The 17,641-nt window shown below is 42.9% G+C and overlaps 1 protein-coding gene across 1 annotated transcript; it reads left to right on the forward strand.

Moving 5' to 3' along the window:
- Positions 1-1,013: 1,013 nt before the first annotated feature.
- On the forward strand, positions 1,014-3,081 carry LOC149380627 (uncharacterized). Its single transcript, XM_089602183.1, has 3 exons — positions 1,014-1,286; positions 1,458-1,548; positions 2,688-3,081. Exons 1-3 carry the CDS (start codon positions 1,211-1,213, stop codon positions 2,827-2,829), a joined length of 309 nt encoding a protein of 102 aa, XP_089458309.1. The 5' UTR covers positions 1,014-1,210; the 3' UTR covers positions 2,830-3,081.
- Positions 3,082-17,641: the final 14,560 nt, after the last annotated feature.

Below are 17,641 nucleotides of genomic sequence, written 5' to 3' on the forward strand. Positions count from 1 at the left end.
CTTGATTTCGGTATCTACGCTTCGATACTTGTCGTATCCTCTATCTTAGATTGGTGCTTCTCTTACAAACTTTGCTTTTTATTCCCTATAAATTCATTTAAATAATTCTTTTAGCCAATTTGATACGTGCAATTTGCATATTAGCCTGAATATACCTTACCTACATGCCATGCCCTACTCTTCGTGTTGGTCTGTCATATCATTGAACAGACCTGAAGCTATATTAATAGTTGGTTTCTGTCAAGTCCTATAAACTAATACTCTTTTTCATTATTCAGACATGAATAATACAAGTCTTTATAGAATAATACATGACAACTAAGTGTTACCGCATGTATATTGTAAAAAGTAAGGTGCTCCGAAGTCAGGATCGTTGTTCTTAGAGATACTACCTATGATACATCGGTTATTTTTTAAACTTATAGAAATAATTGTTATATTTCGATTAAATGCTACTCTTGTATTATTAGATGAAGGCAAATAACTCAATAGTCCACTTAAAAAAAATAGTCAAAGTATCATTTTATTTATAAAAAAAAAACAGTTCACCAGACACACAATAAATAAGTTAATTAAATAATAAATTAAATTAAATAAAGAGTAAATAAATTTATTCTTTTAATTTACAGCGGGTATGGTGGACTATTTTTTTTTAATAAAATAAAATTTTTGTTAGAATCTTAAAAAAAAAATCATTGGACTGACTAGTTGCAACAAATTTCTTTATTGAATATTTATCAAAAAAATATATATATTTTTTTTGGCAAAAAGAAAATCTAAAATAGTCACCTAAATTACAATCCAATTCCAAACGTCTTAAAGGCATAATTTTTCTATTTTCTAACCTTAAATAGGATTGTGGTCAGAATATGGATACTTTTCAAATTTTAACCATTGGATAAAATATAATTAGAGGTGCAATAAAGTAAATACTAAAAAATTAGGTCAAAATACTCGTCCTAATAAATTAGATTAATCTATTATTTTTACATGACACGTAATCGCCCACCGATTCGTTTTGCTGGTTGACAAGTTCGCTTTCCCCTCTCTCTATATTGCTCTCCTCTCTCTCTCTCTCTCTCTCTCTCTCGTATAAAAATCTCAAAAACATACTAGCTTCGTTTTTTAAAATTTCTTGACAAAAATCGGTTTTCGGGTCAGGCTTAGCCAACATAAATTATCTGTATCTCCAATAAAATCTCACGAAACAATGGGCGGTGAATCTACAAGCAAAAAAATCGCATCCATGAGGGAGTGGGTGGTGGATCACAAGCTTCGAGCTGTTGGTAATAATCACTTTTCTTTTCTTTCGTCATCCGAAAAGAAGGTTGTCATGGATCACTTTAATTTTTTTGTTAGGTTTCTGCGTGTTTTTATTTATTTATTTTTTCAGATAATGAGTTGAGCTTGCGTTTTTTAATTTTAATTTGTTTATGCTTGGTTTTGCCATTAAAAAGGTTCTCTCTGGCTTAGTGGAATTGCGGGTTCAATCGCGTACAATTGGTCTCAGCCAAACATGAAGACCAGCGTGAAGATTATTCATGCTAGGTGAGTCTGTTTCCTGGATTGAGGCTCTTTTTCTTTTCATATGCTCACGAAAACAAATACCCATTTGAGGATTTTGGGTTTGAAACTTTGGATATGAAAAAGGGTAAACTTATTTTTTGGGGTTAGTTCGAAGAATAATCTGCTGTTAATATATGTTTTTGGACTCGGTCAGTAGGTAAGCACCCCCGCCCCCAAATGAGGAGAATGGTTCGAGTCACCGCGAAAGCAATTTGCTATATATATATATATATATATATATATATATATATATATATATATATATATATATATATACACTTTTGCTCAACGAAATTTCTCGGTCTTGGTGTTTGATTTACTATCCAACTAGTTTATGACATATAACAATAACTCTTTGTTCTTCCATGTCATCATAGAGCAATTTTTCTATAATGTGATCTCAAAACTGATTTTCTTTCTAGTCTTGTAAGCTGGTTTCATGTTCGTGATAATTATAGCTGAGATGGACTGTGAACCCCCCTCAGCATATAATCACGAATGTAAAACTGGACTTACAAATGTGAAGGCTAGGCTTGTGACATTGGGGCAACTTTGATTTTGAAAATCCGAGGCTAACAATATTCTTTAAGCTCTATGTTGAAAAGAAAAAAATAATTTGGCCCGTAGGTGAATGATTTTATCTAAAGAATATCCGATAATTCACCGCATCTGAGTGAGGGTAAAGTATGTATGTTAATACGATTCTGGTGGTCTAGCGACAAGTTCGATTCCTGGAACCAAATACTCATGTCACTTAAAGGGTCATGGTCGATCTGCCAGGCCCAATGGGCTTAGCCTAGATTATTATAAAGCTGATAGGAATCTAAGGGTAACAGTGTAACTAGAAATTAGTAGTTTGTTAACCCCAACCGCCTAGTATAAACAGGAGAAGAGAGAAGGAAAAAGATGGGCAAGTTTTAAGTGAAAACAGGGATAATTCATTTAGGAGAGAACAAGCCTCTTGAAAGCTTGTAACTATCTTTGTATTTTTCTGTTTTTGTTAGTGATGAATTACTATGGTTCTTATCAAAGGTTTATAAAGCCCACTTGATAAGTTTGTTTTGTTTTGTTTTTTTTTTTTTTTTTTGGCGTGAATATTTTAATAACTTTGGTGGAATCAGGTTGCACGCTCAGGCTCTAACGCTCGCTGCATTGGCCGGTGCGGCAGTGGTGGAGTACTACGACCACAGATCTGGAAAGAAAGCCGATCAATATGCCAAGTTCCTCCAAAATAGTGCCTACTCTCCCACCCACAAAGACTAAAGGAGAAAAAAAAACATATTTTTTACAAATATGTAATCTTTGGCTGTGTTGAAATGATAACTTGAAAACGGTCGAGCTAGGCTTTCTTTTCCGTGGCAAGCGAAGTTTATTTCACTTTCGAAATTATTTCTCGTTCAAATAAATGAGTTTTATTTTTTTTTATTTTACTTTGGAGCAACTATTACAGTATATTATTTGTCTCCCAAGTTGAAAAGTAATGAACTTCATCATCAAGACTACTGCTCTGCCGGACCCAATTTTGCATGTTGTCCTTATATTTGCATCGTTAGACATATAGTCAATTTAAACTCTCCATGTTAAAGGCTTAGCTTGATTATACAAGAGGAGTTAGACATATAGCCTACTTAAACTCCTTGTCAAACTTCTAGCCAAACTATTTACATATTAAGAAAGTACCTAAAACTAAAGCAAGAAGCACGTGCCAAATTATGGAGATGCAGCCATGAGCCGGACTATTTCTTTAATATATGGATAGTTGGGCTATGATTTTAATTGAGGGTAGTTGTTCGACTATTTCGCACAATATCTTCATCATCTAATAATTCACAAAATAGTCAAATTATTGCAATACAATGCTGCGCCATACTATGAGATACATAGACATGAGTTGAGTCATATGTTTAATATTGGGATTTGAACAATAAAATTAGTAGTTGGAATTTTTTTTTTACCAAAATCACCATAACCATAATCATAACAAATTTATTAGTGGACCCCAATGTGAAATGTCCATATTACCCTTGAGTTTATCTTTTTTTCTCATTTATCTAATCTTCTCTCTCTATTTTCTACGTCTCTCTCTCAAGATTATGATTGCTAGTTTGGACTCTCACGGCCAACTCCATCGCAATCTTTGTCATGAACTCCTTGTTTTGAGCTCCATCACTTTACTATTTTAATTTACATTTAGAATTTTTGGACATACAAGTCAACAAATATAAGGATTTGTTGACTTATCTATATTGGTTGACTTGTATGTCAATCAATCAAAGATTAGTTGATTTGTATGTCAACAAATACTGGAGTTGTAACTTGTATGTAAACAAATATCACAATATGTTGCCACATATAAGTTAAATGATCCGATTTTTGTTGACATACATGTAATCAGATAATGAATTTATACATTTTATTACAATATTTTTCTTCAAATTCATGTATTGATGACATTATATTAATTCACCAAATAATCATACACACCTTAATAGGATAAATAATTAAATTGAAAACAGAAACCTAGTTTAAAAGCTCGTAATTGGGAAATTGGGTCTTTGATATGATGATTCAATGTTTTATAACCCACTAAGGCACGTTAAACGTGGGAATTTAGTTTTAGCCAACGTTTCAAAACGTTAAGCCAAATAGTCATTTTCGTTGATGTGACAATTTTTAAGTGTGTAACATTCTCGAATATGCCATTTCCTGAAATAAAAAGCGTTTTTTTAATTCAATTTTTTTTTATTGTTAATAGATATTAATTATTTTGGTTACTGGAAAAATATTTTTAACGTGTATTCTCTCTCTCTCTCTCTCTCTCTCTCTCTCTCTCTCTCTCTCTCTCTCTCTCTCTCTCTCTCTCTCTCTCCTTTTGTGTTCAATATTGTGTCCATTATAATAATATGTATCAATGCCTCCAGGATTGATGAAGTAGGTGAATTTTCTTCTTGATATATATCCACACAATTTAGAATTATATTGGTTAAAAATTGCTTTGCTTAATTGCCGATATATTGTAATCTTTATACATCAAATGTTCTTGTTATCATCAATTTATCAATTTGTTGTATTGAACCATTTCTCTCTCTCTCTCTCTCTCTATCTCTCTCTCTCTCTCTCTCTCTCTCTCTCTCTCTCTATTTTGAATTTTTTTTAATTGTTGTTCCGGATTTTTTTTTTCAAATTCGTTAACGTTGTTTAAATATATTTTCCCATATTTTACTTTGGAAGTTTATATAGTAAATTACTGTAATTTTTTATTAATTAATGTGGAGGTGTGCTAGTTTCTATGATATTTAAGTTTTTTTTCTTCATATTTGTGTATTCGGATTCGCATATTAACGTTAATTAACGTTACCAGGCTATGAGTGTCTATAGTTTCAGAATTTTTCTGTAGTTCATCAGTGTTACTTTTCGTAAATTATTGTTAATAATTGTGTTTATTTTTAATGATTTGCGTTTTCAAAGGGAGCAGTTGAGATTTTAATTATATTTTTTTTTACAAAAAATGATTCATAAGGAAAATAGCCAACTTAAACGTTTGATATTGCTAAATAGCCAACGTTTTGTAAATCTTAGGTAAATAGCCATTTTTATGTATTTACAGACGTAAATCTAAGATAAATAATCACCTCCATATATTAGGCCACGTTATTATTTACGGCTATTTACCTAAAATTTACCAAGCGTTGACTATATAGCAATGACAAATGTTTAAGTTGACTATTTTCCTAATTTTCTGAGAAAAATAAAACGGTAGCAAAGGGTATTTGAGTAAGTTAATAAAAGGCAATGACTATTTATAAAAAATGTTTGAAATGTTGGCTAAATTGAAAATACTACGTTTTAAATTGGCTAGTTTGCAAGAGTGTTCACATTTATTACTATTTTATATATCAAACCATACATTTTACATACTAAAATCATATAACAATTCACTAAAAAAAAACAGAAAAACATAACAAAACAATTTAAATTTAAATTAATTTTCAAATATTATAACTTCATTTGAACACAAAGTACTATTTCGTATGATATCAAAAGTTACATAAAATATATTAGAAATATTACATGAAAATATTGAGTTACAACCTCTAGAGAGGAAAAACAAATAAACATAGCAAAATAGTGTACAAGTTCTTTAGGAATTTCTTTGAAGGTCAGCTATTGCGATATTAAAAAAAAAAATCCATTGCAACTAACGTCATAAGCTATTATGCTTCATCACATTACCGAGTCCTTGCACAAGAAGCAACTATGTGATACAAGTTGATATTCTTATAATCAATCTATACTACACTGACACTCATTCTAACAAGAACTTGGTTATCTCATCTCCATCAAAATGGAATTATGAAATTCAAACAACTTAAAAAATCACACACTTGTACATACATGAGAAATTCCAATCCTACCACTATAAGGGCGTGTTTGGTTTAATGGAATAAGCTCGTAATGGAATGGAATGAATTATAAAAAAATTCATTATGTTTGGTTCATTTTTCTAGCCTTAAATTATCATTCTATAGAATGCTAATTACTTTAATTTCATTCGATCACATAATGCAATGAATAACCATTCTATGGTGTAATTTTTAATTTTCCAGATTTATTCCTAATTTCTTGAATATATGAGATATTTTTTTTGTTTGAAACTTCACAATCGAAATTTTGAAATGCACGTCTCACAATACAACCACCATAACCCAACAAAACTTGAACTTCAAAATCATACAACCATCGGCGGCGGAACTCATGCCACGACAACAGTGATCTAATCCAGGTCTCCGAAGAGGATGATGAGCTTTGAGCCGTCTCCATCATCATTCTCTCACCAGAGAGGATGATGAAGATGATGGCAACACCATTTCTAAACTCCGACCTTCGTCTTTTTTTTAGTAGGGGCACTATCGGCAATGATTACATGATATATTAGCAGTGCAAAGCGCATGTGGCACTATCGGCCAAGATTACATAGTAGGTGACACTATTGGCCAAGATTACATACTTATTAGAATAAATCCTAGGGGGCATGCATTTCTGCATCCCATGAGGGTTTGAACTCATGACCTGTCTGTCAAGGTGTGTGCGGGATTACCGCTAGACCAAGCTAGTTACCACAACGTTATTCCAGGCGAGACCCACCGAGATATCGGATCTCAGGGTGACGCCGAAGATCAAACTTCTTGACGCTATGTATTTCAAGTTTTAACGCCTCATTTCTATTTTATTTTTTCTGCTTGGTTGAGAAATAATTAAGGGTATTTTTTTGTTAATATGATGGAATGACCTTCATATTTTATTCCTTTCCTATAAACATTCTCATTCTCGTCACATTCTCTTTCCATTCTCATTACTTTCATAATCATACGTACCTAAGGTTAAGGGTGTGTTTGGTTGAGGTAATGAAATGTAATTACATTTATGAGACTTTCATTAAAGTAATCACATTTTCAGGAATGTAAAATTCACATTGTTTGGTTGTAAAATTTAATATGTTAAGTAAATCCATGATATTGTATAAGATTTGACTAAATAAAAACAAGCCAAATATATCCTTATAATAATTTATAAAAAATGGTATGTTGACAAATAAATTTTTTTTTTAATTCTTTTCGTCATCTACTTCCACCTATTTTTCTTCATCGTCTTTCTTTTTCATTTCTTCCCCCTCCTGCCCAACACAGAAACCAGCCAATAAGTAACATATGTGTAATGAATTGCACTATTTCGCAACACACCAGTCACGAAATCACATGTTTCTTGAATGATGTGTCGAAAAATAAACGCTTTAAAAAGAGAGAGAAAAGCACTACCTTTTGTTTCTTCTTTTCTTCATCTTCTTCCGCCTTATTTTCTTCATCATATATTTTCTTCTCGTCTTCGTCGTCTTTCTGTTGGTGGATCGAGCTCGCATCAGACACGAACAATCGCTCCGATGCGACTCGTTTGAGATTATTCCCCCATATATCCATATTAATGCGGAAAAATAATTAATTACGCTGATCATAAGCTAATTAAATTATGGTTATAATTAACAAGATCTAGTTATGTTTAATTAATTTAATTCACGAGAGCATATAAGTCAAACAACCGATATAAGAGTAATCGAGTACTTACATTGATTTTCGGTTCAGCTACAGAACGCTCCAATCCAATCGCGTACTCCTTGCGTCGTCTTGATGAAGGACTCGAGGATGACACCTTAGTCTTCCGAAACGTAATCTCCGAGACGAATAAGAAAGATTAGTGGGCACAGTCTTTATCTCACTAGATCACGAAACTAGGTGTTTCGAGATCTCTCTCTTATTTTACTAAGAATGGAAACGAATTTCCGAGGGGAGGGAGAGGCAGATGCACGGCCAAGGAGGGGCTAAGATGCACGAAATTTTCACTCAAAATTCCTTAAAATAATTGCTTATTTTTGCCTTCTCATGAACCCCTATTTATAGTAGTAAAAGGAGATATTCATGGAATCTTCCAGAATATTTTATTTCTTTTTATTGTGTTCACACTAGAGGATTTAATCTAGGCCATTGGATCTCAACAAGTGAATCCTACTTTTTCTCTCATCCATCAGATCAATATCTATGAGATATTATTCTTTTATTTAAATAGAGAATAATTTATTTAGTGAGATAATAAAGGAGAATATATTATTCTCCTAAATATTCTCTTTTGTCGGTCCGTCTCGGACCGACGAGAACTAAGGCATCGCTTAGATCCACGCGACCGGTGCAAGGCCCGCACAGCGGCTCCCGGCCGGCCAAGTGCCATCCAGCCAGCTCCCGGCCGGCGGCCGCCCGGCGTGTGACCGGCCCAGGGCCGGCGCTGGCCAAGGCCGGCTCTCCAAGGCCGGCGCCGGCCAAGGCCGGCGCTCCAAGGCCGGCCCTCCACGGCCGGCGCTCCAAGGCCGGCCCTCCACGGCCGGCGCTCCAAGGCCGGCCCTCCATGGCCGGCGCTGGCCAAGGCCGGCGCTCCAAGGCCGGCCCTCCACGGCCGGCGCTCCAAGGCCGGCCCTCCACGGCCGGCGCTGGCCAAGGCCGGCGCTCCAAGGCCGGCCCTCCACGGCCGGCGCTCCAAGGCCGGCCCTCCTCCATGGCCGGCCGGCGCTCCAAGGCCGGCCTTCCTCCATGGCCGGCCCTCCAAGGCCGGCCCTCCTCCATGGCCGGTCGGCGCTCCAAGGCCGGCCCTCCTCGGCCGGCGCTCCAAGACCGGCCCTCCTCGGCCGGCGCTCCAAGACCGGCCCTCCACGGCCGGCGCTGGCCAAGGCCGGCGCTCCAAGGCCGGCCCTCCTCCATGGCCGGCCGGCGCTCCAAGGCCGGCCCTCCTCGGCCGGCGCTCCAAGACCGGCCCTCCTCGGCCGGCGTTCCAAGACCGGCCCTCCTCGGCCGGCGCTCCAAGACCGGCCCTCCACGGCCGGCGCTGGCCAAGGCCGGCGCTCCAAGGCCGGCCCTCCTCCATGGCCGGCCGGCACTCCAAGGCCGGCCTCCCTCCATGGCCGGCGCTCCAAGGCCGGCCCTCCTCCATGGCCGGCCGGCACTCCAAGGCCGGCACTCCAAGGCCGGCCTCCCTCCATGGCCGGCCCTCCACGGCCGGCACTCCAAGGCCGGCCCTCCTCCGAGGCCGGCCCAACCTTGCTCACTCGGCCAAGGGGTCTTCAAACCACCCCTTGGCTACCTATAAATACAAGGGTCCTTCCCTTGACCCAGGTAATCCATTCTTGAGTACTGAAACGCTGCCGAACTCGTACCTCGCTCGTTTCTCTCAAGCTTTGGCCTCTAAACACCCTTAAAACCTCTATACTCCACCTCAATCACACTAATGTTGAGCGTCGGAGAGGTAAACAGGGGCACCCCCCCTGTTTCCCCTTTGTAGTTCACAAGCTCTTGTTTGCTTTTCAGGTATCGAGACGAGGTGAGCTACACCCACAGCTAAGGGACGACTTGGGATACCAAGTCCGACACGCTCGAGTCAAGACGAGACCACTTGGTCCGGCCTTGGGTCTAACCGTCTTTGGCTCCTAAATAGTTGTCCGAAAAACAGCGACAACATTTTGGCGCTAGAAGGAGGGGGCCTCTCGACCTTGACGACGCATTCCCTCTACCAGTTTTTCCTTTATTCTCACGACTCTCGAGAGATGAGTCACATTCCCACTACCTCCGCGGGTACCCGAGCGACTAGCTCGAGGTACGGTCTCCGACTCCTCGCACACCGTCTTGAGGGGCAACCTCGCGATAGCGAGAGCCAGCCCCAAGACCCGGTAAACGACCCCGAGGCCGAGCTCCGAGAGGACACGGCCCGGCGGCTCGCGGAGCTTCTTGACCGTCCCGGCGTTGAAAGCTCCCTCATCGCCGGTCTCCTTGGCTACGACGTCGAGGATCGATCTGCTCAAGATTACTCCGACCCCGAATACGTGGAGGAGTCGAGGACCAACGAGGCCACCCCTAGCCTCGCTCAAGCGCGACCCGAGAGGGCCAACGGTGCGTTGGCCGATCCTTTGTACCCGGCGCGACAACAGGCACGGTCACAGTCCCGGGGACTCGCCCTTTCGGTTTCAAGAGGTGGCCGGACACGGCCCCTCGCCGAGGAGAGAGCGACTCTGGTCGACGATGGAGCAGATAGCCGAAGCGCTCGCCGGACGACCCGACCAAGGGCGACCTCGCCTCGGCGCGCACCAAGCGTGGACCTTAGAGAGCGCTTGACGGCGCAGAGAAACTCCCGAGGGGAGGATCTCCGCCAAAGGCTAAATTCTCGAAGGGACGCGCTCCCCGCCGCAACTCCTGGCCGACCTCAGGCCAATGTCATGGACCAAGCGTCCAACGAACGCCAACCGGTGACTCCCGTGGCCCCGACGGTCGGCCCTGCTAACGGGCTTGACGTGGTCACGATGATTCAGAGCCTCCAGAATCAAATCAACGAGATGAGGGAGTCAGGGAGGCAAAGGCCGTACGGAGGGATCGAGGAGTCATACTCTCCCTTCGCCGCACAAGTCCTCGCGCAGCCATGCGTGGGAAACTTTAAGTTACCGTCCATTCCCCCCTATGATGGATGTACGGACCCCCACTTCCACGTCCAACACTATGAGACGTGGATGACGATGCAAGGGCAGACGGACGCCACCCTCTGCCAAGCCTTCAGCCTGACTCTCACAGGGTCGGGCTTTGAGTGGTTCCAAAGTTTGAGGCCTGGAAGCATCCCGTCCTTCCGGGCCTTGCGAGAGGCTTTCCTTGCTCGCTTTGCCACGCTTGTGGCACACAAGAAATCGAAGACCCACCTCCTCTCCATTCGACAGGGGAGAGATGAGACGTTGAGACAATACCTCGCCCGCTTCACCGAGGAGTCTCACAAAGTCGAGGGCTTCGACGACAGGGACGCCATCACGGCGATTACCGAGGGAGTTCGCACGAGCGACTTCCTCAAGTCCATTGTCGGGCAAGTCCCGCGAGACATGGCGGAGCTGATGACGAGAGCCCGCACACATATAGGAATCGAGGACTATCTCGATGGCCGCGATGACTGGAAGTCAGGAGGACAAGGTAGTCGCCACCGCGAAGAACGGGACGAAGATCGCCCCGACCCTCAAGGCAAGAGGAGCAAGGGAGGCCGGGCCCCTAACGGTCGCCCCCTCTCCGGTCCAAGACCGTCGCACGTTGATAACTTCCGAGCGTTATCAACGTACACCCCGCTGAACACTCCGCAAGAGCGGATCCTAGCTCTACACCGCGACAAGCTGGGAAGTCCGGCTCCCCTTGCGAAGGACCCCGCGAAGAGGGATCGAAATAAGTTCTGTGAGTACCACCAGGATCACGGGCATCTGACGTCCGAGTGCTACCATCTTAGGCGTCAGATCGAGGCCCTGATTCAAGACGGGAAATTAAAAGAGTATGTCCTGAGAACGGTCGGGGCAGCCACGGTGCACGAAGGCCATCCATGGCAGGGAAGGAAGGGTCCGGCGACGGTGACTGTCATGGACCAGGCAGCGATCGAAGAACCGGAGAGCTCACAGCTGCATGTCGTGGGCTAAGCCCGTCCCCCTTTTCTCATTATGTCATTTTATTTCCAGTTTTAAGACAATCTCGAATTTCAATAAGGCCAATGGCCCAGGGATGTAATTTTTTACTATTTGGGCATGATAATTGCATCACATTTCACCTCGAAGTCTTTATCTTGCTGCATTAAAATTTCTAGTCTTCTCTACGAGTACACGAGAAACTCGGGGGGCTAATGGGAAACAATGCTGAAAAAAAAAGAAAGAAACAAAAAAGACGTGCAAATCGATTATGCCTTCGTTGGCAAATCGAGAAAAGTAAGACGCGCACTAAACGAAAAAGACGTGCTAATCGATTATGCCTTCGTTGGCAAATCGAGAACATAAGACGCGCACAATACGACAAAGACGTGCAAATCGATTATGCCTTCGTTGGCAAATCGAGAAAAGTAAGACGCGCACAAAACGACAAAGACGCGCAAATCGATTATGCCTTCGGTGGCAAATCGAGAAAAGTAAGACGCGCACAAAACGACAAAGACGTGCAAATCGATTATGCCTTCGGTGGCAAATCGAGAAAAGTAAGACGCGCACAAAACGACAAAGACGCGCAAATCGATTATGCCTTCGGTGGCAAATCGAGAAAAGTAAGACGCGCACAAAACGACAAAGACGTGCAAATCGATTATGCCTTCGGTGGCAAATCGAGAAAAGTAAGACGCGCACAAAACGACAAAGACGCGCAAATCGATTATGCCTTCGTTGGCAAATCGAGAAAAGTAAGACGCGCACAATACAACAAAGACGTGCTAATCGATTATGCCTTCGTTGGCAAATCGAGAAAAGTAAGACGCGCACTAAACAAAAAAGACGTGCTAATCGATTATGCCTTCGTTGGCAAATCGAGAAAAGTAAGACGCGCACAACACAAAAAAGACACGCAAATCGATTATGCCTTCGTTGGCAAATCGAGAAAAGTAAGACGCGCACTAAACAAAAAAGATGTGCTAATCGATTATGCCTTCGTTGGCAAATCGAGAAAAGTAAGACGCGCACAACACAAAAAAGACACGCAAATCGATTATGCCTTCGTTGGCAAATCGAGAAAAGTAAGACGCGCACTAAACAAAAAAGACGTGCTAATCGATTGTGCCTTCGTTGGCAAATCGAGAAAAGTAAGACGCGCACAAAACAGCAAAGACGTACAAATCGATTATGCCTTCGTGGGCGAATCGAAAAAACAAGACGCGCACAAGACAACAGAAGACGTGCAAATCGGTTATGCCTTCGTTGGCAAGTCGAGAAAATAAGACGCGCACGACACAATAAAGTCGTGCTAATCGATCACGCCCTCATTGGCAGACCGAGAAAATAAGCCACGCACGATCAACCCGAAACAAAAGGCCGTCCCTCGCGACGCACAAAGGCCGTCCCTCGCAACGCGCGAGGGCCATTCCTCATGACACGAACCCGAGAGCGTTCATCCCGCATCCGTATAAAGGCGTAGATTTTGAGTTTCCACTCGATCTACGCTCGACCGGAAACTCGGGGGGCTAATGTTGTCGGTCCGTCTCGGACCGACGAGAACTAAGGCATCGCTTAGATCCACGCGACCGGTGCAAGGCCCGCACAGCGGCTCCCGGCCGGCCAAGTGCCATCCAGCCAGCTCCCGGCCGGCGGCCGCCCGGCGTGTGACCGGCCCAGGGCCGGCGCTGGCCAAGGCCGGCTCTCCAAGGCCGGCGCCGGCCAAGGCCGGCGCTCCAAGGCCGGCCCTCCACGACCGGCGCTCCAAGTCCGGCCCTCCACGGCCGGCGCTCCAAGGCCGGCCCTCCACGGCCGGCGCTCCAAGGCCGGCCCTCCACGGCCGGCGCTCCAAGGCCGGCCCTCCACGGCCGGCGCTCCAAGGCCGGCCCTCCACGGCCGGCGCTGGCCAAGGCCGGCGCTCCAAGGCCGGCCCTCCACGGCCGGCGCTCCAAGGCCGGCCCTCCTCCATGGCCGGCCGGCGCTCCAAGGCCGGCCTTCCTCCATGGCCGGCCCTCCAAGGCCGGCCCTCCTCGGCCGGCGCTCCAAGACCGGCCCTCCTCGGCCGGCGCTCCAAGACCGGCCCTCCACGGCCGGCGCTGGCCAAGGCCGGCGCTCCAAGGCCGGCCTTCCTCCATGGACGGCCGGCACTCCAAGGCCGGCCTCCCTCCATGGCCGGCGCTCCAAGGCCGGCCCTCCTCCATGGCCGGCCGGCACTCCAAGGCCGGCCTCCCTCCATGGCCGGCCCTCCACGGCCGGCACTCCAAGGCCGGCCCTCCTCCGAGGCCGGCCCAACCTTGCTCACTCGGCCAAGGGGTCTTCAAACCACCCCTTGGCTGCCTATAAATACAAGGGTCCTTCCCTTGACCCAGGTAATCCATTCTTGAGTACTGAAACGCTGCCGAACTCGTACCTCGCTCGTTTCTCTCAAGCTTTGGCCTCTAAACACCCCTAAAACCTCTATACTCCACCTCAATCACACTAATGTTGAGCGTCGGAGAGGTAAACAGGGGCACCCCCCCTGTTTCCCCTTTGTAGTTCACAAGCTCTTGTTTGCTTTTCAGGTATCGAGACGAGGTGAGCTACACCCACAGCTAAGGGACGACTTGGGATACCAAGTCCGACACGCTCGAGTCAAGACGAGACCACTTGGTCCGGCCTTGGGTCTAACCGTCTTTGGCTCCTAAATAGTTGTCCGAAAAACAGCGACAACATTCTCCTAAATACTTTCCTTTAAATAAGGAGAAAATATAGGACAATATCTTATATTTTTCTCTCTCCTTTATATAAACAACTAAAGAGAAAAAATTGGTAAATACCAATTATGTATTTTCGAATTTGATGGCACACGGCCAAGGAGATTTGCGCAAACCCTAGTGCCAAATAGCCAAATTCGAATTTTTCATGTGTGCAGGGCCCAATTGCTTAAAACCCAATTAATCATTTATTTACTTGGTCCAACAATAAACAAATGATTAATAATTGTTTATTTACTTGATCAAACAATAAATAAACAATTCTACCATAAATATTTATTTAATTCTGCGAATACCCGTTTTCCAGAATTAATGCTGTCAATCACAATTACAGCAAGTGAGATTAATAATGATAAACATTATTATACGAAAGTTCTTATCCGCCTTTATCAGAGCCGAATCGGAGACTATGGACCTAGTAATAGAAGCTTAACAAATCCGATGAAAAACACGAAATAGTCCTTTCTCTTTTGGCCATCGATTCGTCTAATCTTGGTCAAATACTCCACCTTGTAAGCCAAGACTGAACTCTCCTTTATACTAGAATTATATTTACTCATCGTGACGAGTGTCCACTGATATAGTCAGTTCGTGATCAAGATCCTCCAGGTTCAACCCGTGTCAAGAGAAGTCAATTTTTCCGTTATACTTTACTTGATACATATCAGCCCTAAGCATTGTTGCTTCCCCAGCGAAAGATTCTTTCGAACGTTACTTACTTCGAAAGTGCTAGCAATCTATCGGTTCTGGAATCAACCCTTAGGTGAGTGAACATTAACCTTCTTTCAGGAAGGCTGGATTCCGTATCTGTAAATCACTTCCCACTCGAATCATGCTCTGAGAAAACTCCCAAGACATAAGCTGTGATTAGCATGAATAGCCTTTTAGCGAATGAGTCGAAGAGCTCAGTAACATAACCCAGTGTCCATGATCACTTCAGGATTTAGATCAAGTCTCACTGTGACCATCATAGTGACCTCGGTTAGTGTGTCGTTATTGTCCTTAAACGACACATCTACAACCAAGACCTGTCCAAGTCATACACTTACCACAAGTGTAGAATGCTCCCACATAGTGATCAGCCTTCACCTATGTGTTCCACATATATGACTTTAGATATAGCTTTCCAAGCGTATATCAGTCATCGACCATGTTTTAGCACACTGCCCGAACTCAGGTGCCCAACACGTGACTCAGTTAGATACAGAGGCTATGGAAGATAGTTGTTATTGATTCTAATTGTTTAGAACTCAACCCACTAATCATATAATGCTAATAAAGTAATCTTATTATCGAATTTAGTAATCATTATCTTCAAGTGGGCAATATTCCCAACACTTTCATCTTCTTGTCTTTGTCAATTTTCTTCCTCTTTTCTTTGTCTTCTATTTTTTTTTTGTCTATTCTTCGTCGTCGTTCTTCTTCTTCTTTTTCTCCATCATCTTAATTTTTCCTTCTTTTCTTTGTTGTCTTTCTTTTTCTTTTCTTCATCGTCTTCTTTCTTCATGTCTTCATCGTCGTTTTTCTTTTTCCTCTCTTTTGCTTCATTTTATTTTCGAGTCTCTTCCTCACAAATGCTTCTACTTTCTTCATTTTCTTGGCTTTTTTTCTTTTTTTCCCTCAAGTTTCCTCTTCTAACTTACGTATTCAACCTTGTTGTCAAGTTCATCTCGGAAGTGCTTAATTGTGATCAACAACTCTTTTTTAAAGAATTGGAAGCTCTCCATTATAGATGTGAACTGAGACTGCATCTTTCCCATTGCTTTTTCCACAGCCTTCAACTAGAGTGTCCATAATTACAAAAACAAAGTTAGAATAGTCACGAATGTACAAGTTTTCGTGGCAGATGTGTCACGAAATACCATGGTTTGTGACTGATGTGCCACAAATGCATCTTATAAAAGAGATAAACATAAATACAAATTAAAATCTTTACAAAACACATCTTGATCGCCTCTAGAAACTCATGGGTATTTCATCGAAGACCTCTTGCCCAATGGTAAAAGTCTCGTCTGCAACCAAATCTTTTCAAGGTTAAAAACGCACAAACTCCCAAGACTCAAACTTCCTCGCTGCCTATTCCCTTGTTGGATTGGGCTTTACTCCATTTTATCCTCCTTTGGTCACACGGGGAGTCTCATATGGAAACAGAACTAACACGTAGATGTTTCTTCGATTTGAATTTCAAATACAAATGGAATTTTAATTTCCTAATATCGTTTTGATTATCAATAATACAAAGTCAAGGTCCATTTCCTCGTTCTTTGACTGCAAATAGGTCCATGAAGTTGTTTGGCGATGAACCTATGAACTTTCTTGGTCACCTACTCTCACTGTCGCATAGTCCCCATAACACATTAAATCTCAAAATCCACTTTGAAATCCTCATCATCCCCTTTCACCTCAATATCCTTGCTTTTCTGTTCAGTTGACAATGTTTGCAAGTTTTGTTGTTGTTGGTGAAGAAGTCTGGTAAGGGTTGCTTATGAGACACGCGAGGACTCAACCATGAGGATTTCTAAATTGTGGTGTTTTGATGCGAATTAGGATAGAAGAGAGGAGAAAAAGAGAAAGATTTTAAATTAGGGCAAAAGAGAAAGAGCACTAGCGAGTGTTGATACGATTTTTTGCATCACATTTGCGACACACGCATTGTGGAGAGGTCGGAGTATGGCTTTCCTTTGGTCTCGAAGAAGATGTCGCTTAAAGTACCTAGTCCCGATTATGGCGAAGACTCCTAAGATTTCTCCGGAACTGTTATCTATGAGGGGCGTAGTCGATTCTTTTCATGTGGTAGGGTGGAGTGTATTTATAGGAGTTTCAATGTGTAGGAGTATGGAAATTGCTTAGAAGGAGCCTTGAAGGAATAATATAAGTTTTGGATTGAATTGGTGAGGTGAGAATTGTTAAAAGTGTGAAAAAAGGGCAAGGAAAATGTGGGGTAGGCTAGGATAGGTTGTAAGGCCATGTTGGAGGTGTGTAGATGCTGTACAACCATTTGGGTTGCCGTACGGTGAGTCTTTGAGGCAAAGGGCGTAGTCGATTCTTTTCATGTGGTAGGGTGGAGTGTATTTATAGGAGTTTCAATGTGTAGGAGTATGTAAATTGCTTAGAAGGAGCCTTGAAGGATTAATATAAGTTTTGGATTGAATTGGTGAGGTGAGAATTGTTAAAAGTGTGAAAGAAGGGCAAGGAAAATGTGGGGTAGGCTAGGATAGGTTGTAAGGCCATGTTGGAGGTGTGTAGATGCTGTACAACCATTTGGGTTGCCGTACGGTGAGTCTTTGAGGCAAAGGGTGCCGTACGA

This window comes from Urtica dioica, chromosome 11 (genome assembly GCF_054948205.1).
Source record: "Urtica dioica subsp. dioica isolate 48M chromosome 11, U.dioica_male_clone48M_v1_H2, whole genome shotgun sequence".
NCBI classification, from domain to species: Eukaryota; Viridiplantae; Streptophyta; class Magnoliopsida; order Rosales; family Urticaceae; genus Urtica; species Urtica dioica.

Bases quoted from the DNA above. Each gene is read 5' to 3' on its own strand.
- LOC149380627 (XM_089602183.1), top strand. From the start codon at position 1,211: ATGGGCGGTGAATCTACAAGCAAAAAAATCGCATCCATGAGGGAGTGG. The intron at 1,287-1,457 runs GTAATAATCACT...GCCATTAAAAAG, and splicing joins TCACAAGCTTCGAGCTGTTG to GTTCTCTCTGGCTTAGTGGA. The intron at 1,549-2,687 runs GTGAGTCTGTTT...TGGTGGAATCAG, and splicing joins GTGAAGATTATTCATGCTAG to GTTGCACGCTCAGGCTCTAA.